Source organism: Eptatretus burgeri, chromosome 15 (assembly GCF_056783735.1).
Source record: "Eptatretus burgeri isolate ZD-2024b chromosome 15, Ebu_testis_v1, whole genome shotgun sequence".
Classification (NCBI taxonomy): Eukaryota; Metazoa; Chordata; class Myxini; order Myxiniformes; family Myxinidae; genus Eptatretus; species Eptatretus burgeri.
The window spans coordinates 50,817,134-50,829,633 of NC_140975.1; the positions used below are offsets into that span (position 1 = coordinate 50,817,134).

Sequence of the window (12,500 nt, forward strand, 5' to 3'; positions counted from 1 at the left end):
TAGATTGGACAAATTATAGAGGTGTTTGAAAGAAGGAAGAATTGCTGCATGGATAGAATAATGGAGATCGTAAGTCAAAAGCTACGAAGAGAAAGATACAGAACGGGTACATCAGGTAGCTGGTTTAAAAATCACTTCAAGTAACGAAACAATTACATGAGAAAATATTATATCATGTAAGAATGCAAACTTCAAACTATAACAAAATATTACTTTTCAGACTTGCTCCTTGTGCAAGTGGAGTGCTTTCCATCCTTAGAGAATGTTTCTCTCTCAGAATCAAAACCACTTCATTTATGTCTCCAATCATGTCCATTTCGTCATCAGATGCGTCTTCACTCTCGTGCTGCCGCTCATTCGCCAGAAAGTCCAGCAGATCCTGCAGCCACGCCAGCAGTTGGGTCACATGCTTGGACAGCACCGCATCGAGTACCTCTTCTACGTTATGACCTGAAGATACTGCTGAAACTTTGGCTTTTGCAAATTCTCTATCCATTTTGTGTAGCTTCTGATTCAGCAACAGCATGTTCGTTTTCCCTAACTGCTCCTGCAAACGAGAAACCTTGTCCTCCGTAAGATATGCCCCGAGCAGAGAAATCTGAACATCTGGTTCTGATTCCACGGCTTCAGGATTTATAGGATGTGGTTCCGATAAATTGACGTGCTGTCTCTCTCCATCGTCCGCATCAATGGAATTCGCTTCGGGTGCGATACCATGATCATTTGAATCTGTATGATCAAGAGAAGCCCTCTGAGATACATTTTTCAATTTATTTTCCAATGAAGTTTCTTCCTCACTTGAGTCATTTCTATTGCTTTCCCCAGAAGAATGTTTATTCTGCTCCTGAGCCGCGTCGTTATGAGTGTGACGGTCAGAAAAATCCTCTGCCACTTTGGCTGCAATGGCATTTTCATCCTCTAAGAGTTCAAAGGCATTTTCCTCGATTGCAAAAATTTCTTCATCAACGTCATTTTCATCTTTTTCATCCAAATCTTCCGTGGTGATCGGAGACTTTTTGCTTTGGGCAAAATCGTTATTTCCTTCAGGAAGATTATGAAGATTATCAGCCAACTCAACATGTTCTCTGCCTTCAGAAGACTCCACTTTACTCACTATTGTTTTGTCAGAATTCCAAGAATTGTTAATTTTCAAAAGATCGGCATTTGCTACGGCATCTAATTTTTTGGGCACCATTTGATCGTCGCTTACTTTTTTCGCCGTGACTTCTTCCAATCTTTTACCTAACTGTTTATCTTCTTCCAATACGTCAAAATCATTGAAAGACTCTTTACGCAAATACTTCATTTCTTCTTCAACATCCTCCTGAATATTCGTTTCCACATTTTCCATCGCATTCCAAACCACTTCTTTTCCTTCTCCAAGTCCCACATTTTCTTCCTCTGCAACGGCCACTCCTTCATTTATTTGTTCATTGACAAGCATTTCCTGATTCTCTCTTACATCACTAATTTGCAGGTTTGCTGCTTCTTTGAAAATCATGCCATTTTGTTCATGGGCCTGGTAAACTTCTTGCACATCACCGCTTATGCTCAATTGTTGCTCCACACGATGACTTTCCAATTGTTCCTGCATCGCTTCAGCTGATCCATCTTTCCCTTGTACGTGCTGTTCTCTTTCCTCTCCAAGGTGCACTTTTCCATTATCAAGCTCAAATTGCTTCCCAAAATGCTCGTCTGTAGATTTGTCTTTTTTTGGCACCTCGTCATTGTCATCTCCCTCCAGTTTTTTATCAAACTCAAATTCCTCCTTTGCATGTTCTTCCCAAATCAATGTGTTTTCTTGTACCTCCTCCACAGCTTGTATTTTCTTTTCCTTCAATTCATTTTCTTCCACAAAATCTGAATCTGTTTGCTCAAGTTTATTGGAATGGCCAAGTGACAAAGTTTCGGTGACTTTGGGTTTACGAGGCATTTCATCGTTCTTTTCAAATTTCTCGAGGCTGACGTTTGGGGTGCCAGCTGTTGTATTATTATCTCTCAAATTAACTTCTGCTTCATCTCCTTCGTCTGTCAAAACATCAAACTCCTCCTCAACTGTTGAGAATTTATCTTTGGCTGTTTCCTCAGCATCTTCACTTGGTATCGTCGAATCATGAGTAATGGCAATTTGTTTTGGATGCGCCACATCCTCCATCCAGAGTGAAGATCCATCCTCATCCTCCTGCAGCAAATCATCAATCTCCAGAAAGTGTGAACCAACATTATGTGGATCAGCAGATATGAGAGGCTTTAAATTCACCGATTCTTCTTTGTACACATCGCTAACAGTGACCTTTAATAAATCTGATATTCCAGGCTGCTGAGAACGTCCAGTTCCAATCTTGTTTTCTATCATTCCAGTTGGAACATCTTCTGAAATCTTTCCACGTTTCGCTTCATCTGTATTTACTTTTTCAGAATCTATTTCATCCTTACTTTCAAGCCTCGAAGGAAAATCTTTGTCCGGTGATGCACTTTCCAGACTTTCACTTCTTTCCATTGTTTTTTGGTCAGTTTCTTCCACCAGATTATCCTTGGCTGTTTTCTCAGGATCTTTAGTTGGTATCATCGAATCATGAGTAATGGCAATTTGTTTTGGATGCTCCTCATCCTCCATCCAGATTGAAGATCCATCCTCATCCTCATCCTCCTGCAGCAAATCATCAATCTCCATAAAGTGTGAACCAACATGATGTGGGTCAGCAGATAGGAGGGGCTTTAAATTCACCGATTCTTCATTGTACACATCACCAACAGTGACCTTTAATAAATCTTCTGATATTCCAGGCTGCTGAGAACGTCCAGTTCTAATCTTGTTTTCTATCATTCCAGTTGGAACATCTTCTGAAATCTTTCCAGGTTTTGCTTCATCCATATTTACTTTTTCAGAATATATTTCATCCTTACTTTCAAGCCTCGAAGGAAAATCTTTGTCTGCTGATGCACTTTCCAGACTTTCACTTCTTTCCATTGTTTTTTGGTCAGTTTCTTCCATCAGATTATCCTTGGCTGTTTTCTCAGGATCTTTACTTGGTATCATCGAATCATGAGTAATGGCAATTTGTTTTGGATGCTCCTCATCCTCCATCCAGATTGAAGATCCATCCTCATCCTCCTGCAGCAAATCATCAATCTCCAGAAAGTGTGAACCAACATTATGTGGATCAGCAGATATGAGGGGCTTTAAATTCACCGATTCTTCTTTGTACACATCGCTAACAGTGACCTTTAATAAATCTTCTGATATTCCAGGCTGCTGAGAACGTCCAGTTCCAATGTTGTTTTCTATCCTTCCAGTTGGAACATCGTCTGAAATCTTTCCACGTTTCGCTTCATCTGTATTTACTTTTTCAGAATCTATTTCATCCTTACTTTCAAGCCTCGAAGGAAAATCTTTGTCCGGTGATGCACTTTCCAGACTTTCACTTCTTTCCATTGTTTTTTGGTCAGTTTCTTCCACCAGATTATCTTTGGTTGTTTCCTCAGGATCTTTAGTTGGTATCATCGAATCATGAGTAATGGCAATTTGTTTTGGATGTTCAATGTTTTTGCTTAGTTCTTTTTCATCTCCTTTAACCGGATTTTCAAGTCTATTTTCATAAGCTGCATAATCAACTGGAATTTGCATTGGCCCATTTTTGTTTTTACGTCCTATGTCTTCAGGTTTCTTTGTATCATCTTCCAAATCTCGTTTATAAGTGACGGCCTTGATCGCGTCATCATTTAGCGTTACAATTTGTCCGTCTGCTCTCCTATCACTGCCTTTTGTTTCTGCTTCAAATGATGTTTTTGAATGAAAATGTTTTGCTATGTCAGATCTAACTTGTTCTTTATCATCTTTATGATAATTAACTGAGTCTGTGACCCAATCCTCTGTGGGTCCTGGTGTTTCTATTGGCAAAACTTTGTTTTGTTCTGACGTTTTGTCAATTTGCTCATCATCTACTTTTATTTTCGTCTCACCGTCACCAAACTGCCGTTCACTGCGCACCGTTTCATCCACATCAATCTTTGGATTTGTTTGCTCTGTCTGCTTTCTGCCTCCTCCAGAGACCTCTTGTTTGCTCCATTCTTGAGTTACGATTCCACCTTCAGTCACATAAGGCAATTCATGATGTTCTGGATGTGCCTTGAGCTTGCCATTCATTCCTTTTCCTTCTTCTTCAAGAAGTGCATTGCTTTCTAACAGTTCAAGCTGATTATTATCAATTGTTCCAGGGGTATCAATGACCTTTTCATCCTTCTCACTGAAAATTGTATGAGTACTAAGTGAAGAATGAGAACCATCTAAAATTTCTTGAGTGGAATGAATATTTTCTTGTTTAATATACAAGGCATCACTTTCTGGGACTTTCAGCATTATATCGGAGGCATCAACGTTGTGATGTTCGGAAGTAAGAACAGTTGCTTTGGCAACACGAGTCGCACTCTTATCAGAAATTACATCTTCCTCATCAGTGTTTTCCTGGGTTAATATAGCACCAGCTATCTTATCAATTCCACCAGTATCAATCAGCTGACTGCTACTTGTGGACTGATGGACATCAGCATCATCCTGTGTTCCAGTGAGCTCCTTCATCGTGGTTTCTATCTTATAAGTGACATCACTAACATCCGTCACTTCTTTCGTATCTTCATATTCAGAAACAATGCCATCAAAATCATCCACCAAATATGTTGACAGCTTTCCAGGAGAAAGCAATCCGGCTTCACCTGTTGCAGTGGAACGACTATCGAAAGTGTGAGATGTTTCCAACGGACTTGCAGTGTAATTGTTTGTTTTCAATTGAACTGGTGACGTAATCAATTCTGAAGAGCCGTCATTCTTTGGAGATGACCCCTCGCTCTGCTCCAATTCTGCTGAATCTGTCATGTTAATAAAATGTGATTTGGCATTGTCAGGATCAGACAGACCAAGTTGAGATAAATTATCACTGAATTCATTCTCCAAATGCTTTCCCTCATCCAGAGAAGCAACTTCAACATTTGAAACACTTGTGTCTGGCTTAAGTGGATGTGTCAGCTCTTGATGAACATTAGAGAGCATCCCTTCAATCTGAGGGACCTCCTTCCCATTATACATCAGAAGACCATCACCGTCACTCTGACCAATAAATGCAGAGGGATCTCTGAAGTCGCGTTGCTTGAACTTCAATCTATTATTTCCATTTCCCCCTGGCTTTATTTCTGATTCAATTGGCAGACTATCAGAGTTTTGAATTGTGTTGTAAATTTCTTTGTGCCGAGTGAGTGCTTGGCCTGTATTTCCATCCTCTACTGCCTTCTCCTGACTTTGAATGAGAGAGTCATGCACCCCATCCATGGTGCTAACGGATTCTACCTCCTGAACAGCATCTAGATCAAAGTCTCTCAATTTATTTTCAGAAAAAACATCCTTTATCACATCTTTTGTCTCCAAACCATCATTAATATTTTCATTAGGAAATAATTTAGCTTCTGCACCAATTTCATCGAAAGTCTTAATACTGTGCGCTGCCAATTTTGAAAGTTTGTTCTCTTCACTTTCAGTTGCTCCATAATGTCCAGTTTCAGTAAATTTTTCGTGCTTGGTAGTTGAGGGTAGTGCGGAATTGTTACTAGCAGATGATTTCAATATATCCTTATTTGGCAGAAATTTGCCATTACTTTTCAAGTCATTGTCCTCTTTCACACCCAAGTCATTGCTTTCTCTTTCCTTTGGATTGTCACCATCATTAATTCTTTCTTTGCGTTCAGGTGTGACCTCAAATAAATCGTTCCGAGGATTTAGTCCCTCTGGGACCTCCTGAAACATTTCCTTCTGAGTCTGGTCGACTGGAAAATAATCTGGTTTCAAAACTTCCCCTGCAACATCTAATGGATCCTGATTGGCCGTATGCACCATCTTCTGGTCAGTGACCAATACAGACTCATCAGAATGTTTTTCTGGCACCAAATGTTGGAATGGCTGCCAAACAACATCAGATTTTGTTTCATCATCAGTCATTGCATCGATTTCACTTCCCACCAACTTACTTTGTGTATCTTGACGAACAACTTTAGGCGTTTTGAGACTCAAATCCTCTGTTTCAACTCTTTCTCCCTGTACAGTGTGGTGCGTTGAAGCTGCCTGATCAAGAAAAGGTGAACTCTCCAGAACATTCTTCCCTTCCACGATTGGCTGCTCATTCACCTCATCATTACCAAGCAAGTAGTTTTCACTTGAGTCTTCAAATTCTTCTTTTGAATTTTCATTTGCGCGAGGAACGCACATAAAATCGGTGATCTGCCGAGAAAAAAAAAGCAAAAAACCATCTCAGATTTCAAATTGTTGCTGTCTAATTTGTTTGTTGAAGCAAAGGCACCCTAACAACACCAGCAAAACAAACACATGCATGTTCATTGTAAATGAGGGAGGGAGGGAGGGACCGTATGCCTGCAGGGTGAGTTTACAGCGAAAGACCTCAACAAAACTGGCGAGACAAAAATGTCATTTTAGAACCAATCTTGAACTACTTGCTATAGTCCAACAGGATGGGTAACACAATTACTTTTGAGCTGTCAAGTCTGGGTATGATTCCCCTCCAAACTATAAACTGTCTAATTGGTGCTTTGAAAGTCGGGCGTTACATTACAAAATGCACCATCCCTTGGTTGGACATCCTGCCTGCTGTCATTCGTTGGAGGACCACAAAATTCCCATGGTGCCTTTCGCAAAGAGTACAAAAATTATTGCTGGCACCCTCAACAAATTATAAGTTCCTGCTACCTTCATTTGAAGGTCAGGCCTGGCCAGCCGGTTTGTGAAGGATTTAAGCAAAACCTTTTCCCACCAACCCTACACAAGAAAGTGGAAATAATTGGGGTCATTGAAAAGTAGCAATCTCAACTACCTACTCGAATTGGGAAAGAAATCCAAAACGTAATGTGAAAATCAATTTTAATTGAGCAAACGAATCTAAAACATGGGAGCACTGAAACCTTTTCTGCAATGGACTGAATTTTCATATTGTTAGTCCAAACACTGTAATGGCAGAGATGAATACATGAAAACGTTTCAAGGTTAAGCAGCGGAAAACAAGAATATTTACAATTACAATATGTACAATTAAAGATAGAGCAGTTTGGTGGTGGAATGGGCAAAGCCTTGTTGCACCATCCTCCCAGTGTGGGTTTGAGTCTTCTGATGTTCAACAGAAAACTTTGCGCACTTCTTTGGCGGAGCGACAATGCGTCCATGATTGACTTTAGCCTTAGGTTCATGACTAGTCGTGAGTACCCTTGGCATAATTAAATTTCTGCCATAGGCCTCATGGGATTACACCACCATTAGAGATGTCCCATGCTTCCAGTTGATAATTGCACATCAAATCCCCAATACACCTGACTTGTACAAAAGCCAAACAAATAAATACAAAATGCTCAAAGCCAACAAATAATTCAAATTGCCACTTAATCCCACGATATTAAATAAGGCAATTCTCTGTATGCATGTATGTATGTGCATCTGAAAATCATGGGGGAAAAACAGGGCTGGCACGATCTCCACCAAATTCTGCATACTTCGTAGTACTCAGGGTCAGGTCGAAGGGGGGGGGATTATTAGCCACGGCATAAAATATCTTTCCCCCTCCACACCCCAGCCTGCTCCTGAAGGGAACAGGTGCTTTTAGTGGCAAAGTGTGGAGATTGAACCTTGCAATTTTATTTGCAACTGAAATGTTTTCCTCAAAGTTTTCATTCATATGATAAACTCTTCTAGCATATTTCAGTCATTGTGGATCTCTAAATCTATGCTAATAAGTGTGTGTGTGTGTGTGTGTGTGTGTGTGTGTGTGTGTGTGTGTGTGTGTGTGTGTGTCCTCCATAACTCCAAAGCCATAAAACCTAGCAGCCTGAACCTTCGCATGTATACTAAGGGAACTCCAAGGAAGTGCAAGAGTGAAAATTGGGTGTTTGATTTAATTAAAACACCCCTTTTGAAAATAATTAATGGCCATATTTAATTATATCCTTTCTCAGGCGATCCTTGTCCACCTCGCTCTACATGGGGTCTTGAGGCGTTTCCTGAGTTACCTCGCTGGTGTCTGAAGCCACCAGGTTTTTTTTGGCCAGCTCAACCATGCCTTTACATGGAACAGGCCGCAATGATTTCTGAACAATAAAGTTTTTGTTTTTTCACTTTCCTCACTCATATTATCAAATGCGTGTTCATCATAGCTACAAATCGCTGGATACATTGCATTGCTGATAAACGCCCAGAGATGCCAGTGTTCGTGACTTTATTTCATTTCCGCCCAAGTTATAACCTCGAATCTCTTAAACTAAGCTGAATTGCAAAATTTAAGCACCATAATCGAACTCGGCAGCAGTTCAATGCTAAAAAAAATAGTTCATTTGTCCAATTCGGACATTGCTTGGGCGTTTCCGGGTGCATCGTTTTATCGACGGCAATTGGTAATCACTTGCCAAGTCAGGCGTTCCATTGGAGTGCTTGCTTGAGTGCTTAAGCCACCTACTGAGCGCCCTGCAGTGCATAGTGGTACAGCTTGTGTCCCGATCGGTATGTACAGCCGACAGTTCCAACAAGGTGGAGGTACGTATACAGTGCACGCGGGCGTAGTCCATATGGGTATATTTGGATCTGCAGGGACTCTCTGTGGGTGTGTGGACATTCCATGCCCGTTACGCGTGCTGTGGAGGCAAAGTTTCATCCCATAACTTATGAAGGTTTTTTTCAGGTTTTCCTTTATACTCGTGATTGTTTCTAAAGAAATTGGTTATCAGGTTTGCTTTTCTAAAGTTATATTGTTTCTCCTTGTGAGTTCCAAAGCAAAATATATTTGATAACACCCAAATTCTGAGCCATTTACCATATTAACGTATTTTCTCAATTACTCAGGCAAATGTTTTTCCACCCATCACACGCAGCTGTTTACATAGATTAATGTTTGTGTACATCTCCCTGAAACGTCTATACAAATACAGCATTGTTTTCTATTGAAAGCTACTCATTGTTTTTGGGTTGTATACAATACATACTATAGTTGGTAATCATACTGACCCCAAACTGCTGATTCGCAAAAATTGCCAAAATCAGCCATGTGTGTGTGTGTGTGTTTTCATAAAGCATGACATATTATATTCTCTCTGCTAACTCCCCTACCCCCACCCCTCTCTTTGTCCCATGCTTGCTGCACCCCCTCCCAATACAGTGTGCAGCACCCTTCTCCTACACCTCTCTCACTCTCCCTCCACACTCTCTCTCTCTCTCTCTGGACGCGTCTGGACGGTGTTGGTCTCCGGACGCGTCCGGGCGGTGTTGGTCTCCGGACGCGTCCAGGCGGTGTTGGTCTCCGGACGCGTCCAGGCGGTGTTGGTCTCAGGGCGGTACTTAAATTATGACAGGTATAAAATGGATTTCAGACATTATTTTGTTTCCATCCTCACTTATTCTACACAGAATCATTTTGATGAGACACTTTGACTCTTAACGCTCCACTACACGTCTGCCTTCCTTCCTCTCACCTCTTGCTGCCTGGTCTTCTTTCCCCCACCCCTCCTCACTCTTCCTCCCTCCTCGCTCCCCCACCCCTCCTTGCTCCCCTTCCCAACTCTCTCTCTCTTTCCCCTCCACATATATATCTATATATATCTCTATATCTCTATATCTCTATATCTCTATATCTCTATATCTCTATATCTCTATATCTCTATATCTCTATATCTCTATATCTCTATATCTCTATATCTCTATATCTCTATATCTCTATATCTCTATATCTCTCTCTCTCTCTCTCCACTCCCCCCCCCCTTCTCACTATTCCCGTCAGCGAAGCGACGGGTGGCATTTGCTAGTATTAAATATTTTGAGATCCAGAGTGATTGTGAAATATGTCAGAAGAGTTTATAGAAAATATCAGGGGCAGGAATTGCAGTCAACATGATAACAGTGAGCTTTCCCCCCTCCCCCCCCCCCCAGGAGAAGTGGAATCAAGTGGGGTACAAGAGAACCGCTTCACATAGAGAAGGAGAAGAAGTGGCCTATAGTACTGAGAGCACTGTTTTATCACACACCTGCATATCCTGCCCTTTTTATTTTTGAGGGCAAGTACATTACTAAAAATAATACTGATAATGACCTAGATGTAAACAGAAAAATTGATGTTTAATGTTTAGTTCTTTTTCAACAAACGTCGTTGCTTGATATATGTGTAAAATAAGTGGCCCATATACATAGCTCGGAAAGATAAGACAAGATAAAGCACTGGGGCCAGATTATATGCATGTCAGAGTGTAGAGGGAGGTGACAGAGCAGATTAGTGTGATGTTTATCAATATCTTTAACTGTTCGTTGAAGTCAGAACAGGTGCAGGTGCATTGGAGAAGTAGAGACCTATTAGTTACAGTTGTGGGAAAAAAAGGTTGGAGATGTTAATTAAGGAATTGATAGGGTAGGGAACCATTTCAATAAGTTAAAATTTATTAAAGGTAGTCAGCAAGGATTTATGAAAGGAGGGCATGTTTAAGTCATTGGAGTTCCATAAAGCACTTTCTGATTGGGTAGAAAAGGAAAGTGCAGTGAATGTAGTGTGTCTAGATTTTCAGATGGCATTTGATAAGGTACCTCATATGAGGTTGATGGCTAGAGTATGGGCTTGTGGAATGGTTGCTCGCATAACTAGCTGGATTGCAAACTGGCTTGGTGATAGGAAGCAAAGGGGTTATCAGATTGAGGAAAGTCTAGATACTTTCATAGATTGGACAAAAGATTGGCAGATGCAGTTTTACATGAGTAAATGTAAGGTAGATGGGATGCTTAAGAATAATGAAAATCTATTACCACGACAACTCTTGCTAAGACTATATAATCTTCAATGGTCCTAATTATTCCCACCTTCTTATGGGGTTCACCAGGAAACGTTTTTGGCTCAAGTCTTTCATGAACTGACCGGACAGGACCGACATTTGACTGGAGCCGATTTGGGCAGTAATTTGAAAATTCTTCAGGATGCTGGTGATAACTCACCTACTCTTCACAGAAGACAGTGTGGGATCATTAATGTCCACCAACTAATACTGGGAGATGGGACACCAGATTTGAAATCCATGCAATGGATGGCACACACATTACTCTGCATGTGAAACACCAGGATGACAGTTTATAGCTGGGTCAGTATTCAAACCCAAGCTGGACAACCGAGAGACAAGTCCATATGATTGTTGGCTGTTCTGCCAGAGAAAGAGAGTGAGTGAGTGAGTGTGTGTGTGCACAAATGAGTGGACAGCATATCATGCACTGCCTCTGCCCACAGATGGATCTATGCAGTAGTGATATGGTTTTTAAAATCCCATGCCACATCAGCACCAACACTAGAGGGGATGAGCCTATTTCTACCTACTGGTCATAATCAATACATTACAAGCGTTACAACCATCCCCAAACTCCCATAATTTCCCCCCTCACACCAAATTGGCCTGACAAAGCTTCTCATTTGAGTCAAATATACATACATTATACATGTATATGCTGTGCATTCCATTGTTGTACAAATCCTGACACTGTCCAAAGTTTAGAATTATTCTTTTTTTCTCCGTGAGAATTACTGTCTGAATTTTAAAAAGCTATAAGATCCATGGGGTCGGAGAGGGGGGGGTGGAAGGGAATGAAATACCTGAGCAGGTAACCTGTGTCGCTCTTTTGAATTCTCTTCAATTACTTCCAAACTGTCTTTGGGAAAATACCCAAACTCATATCCCTCCTGTGAAATAAAACAAAAATATAACATTTCAAATTTGTTCAGCATTCTATTTCAGGTTTAGAGGACAAAAATCAAGGAAGTTCCTAAATTCCGTCCTCAAGTCAAAAGTTTGTACGGCAATTCCCAAATGCTCCGATTCTATCCCTCTCTCTAATTTATTTAGGAAAGTCAACATTCCATGCAACAAATGTTTTTATTTATAGGATCACCTGAGACCATACTGTTAAAAAATAAATAAATAAATAAATAACCTTTAGTGATTGCAAATGATCACCATTCTGGAAATGGAAACAAACTTAAGCAGAAAGTTCGATAATGGTCACTTTCTTTCACACTTCTACATTATCATTAAAACGCAGTTTAACACTCGAACCCCAAATAAATACTAACAATGCCAAAAAAACGAACATGATAGGATGGTAGAGATTTTTCCTTAAAAGTGTGATTACTGAATTTTTGAGTACCTGAGATTAGAACTTTGTGGACTTCAATTTATTAGCTTCCTCAGCAGATGAACAAGGATTTAAAAAAGATGATGAAGTGTTGTTTAACTGTTTCTAAACCATACTTTGATTGATGGTCTTTCATGATGTGGAAGTGTGCATTCTTTATGATAAATAAATGTGAAAATGACATTTAAGTGCTGCATTGGAATTTTTATGGAAAATGACATTTAAGTACTGTATTGGAATTTTTATGCAAAATGACATTTAAGTACTGTATTGGAATTTTTATGGAAAATGACATTTAAGTGCTGCA

General features: G+C 40.3%; 1 protein-coding gene across 5 annotated transcripts in view; it reads right to left on the reverse strand.

The window, feature by feature from the left end:
- The window catches only part of LOC147012140 (uncharacterized), a 208,262-nt gene that overhangs the window by 178,354 nt on the left and 17,408 nt on the right, over window positions 1–12,500 (reverse strand). For all 5 annotated transcript variants that reach the window (XR_015051468.1, XR_015051469.1, XR_015051470.1 and 2 more), the window contains exons 3-4: window positions 11,655–11,741; window positions 214–6,265 (exon numbers count right to left, since the gene is read on the reverse strand). Coding sequence is in view for 2 of the 5 variants with exons in the window: in XM_085855847.1 (XP_085711973.1) it covers window positions 214–6,265; window positions 11,655–11,741 (6,139 nt within the window). In the remaining 3 variants the exon portion in view is untranslated. The remainder of the gene's footprint in view (window positions 1–213; window positions 6,266–11,654; window positions 11,742–12,500) is intronic.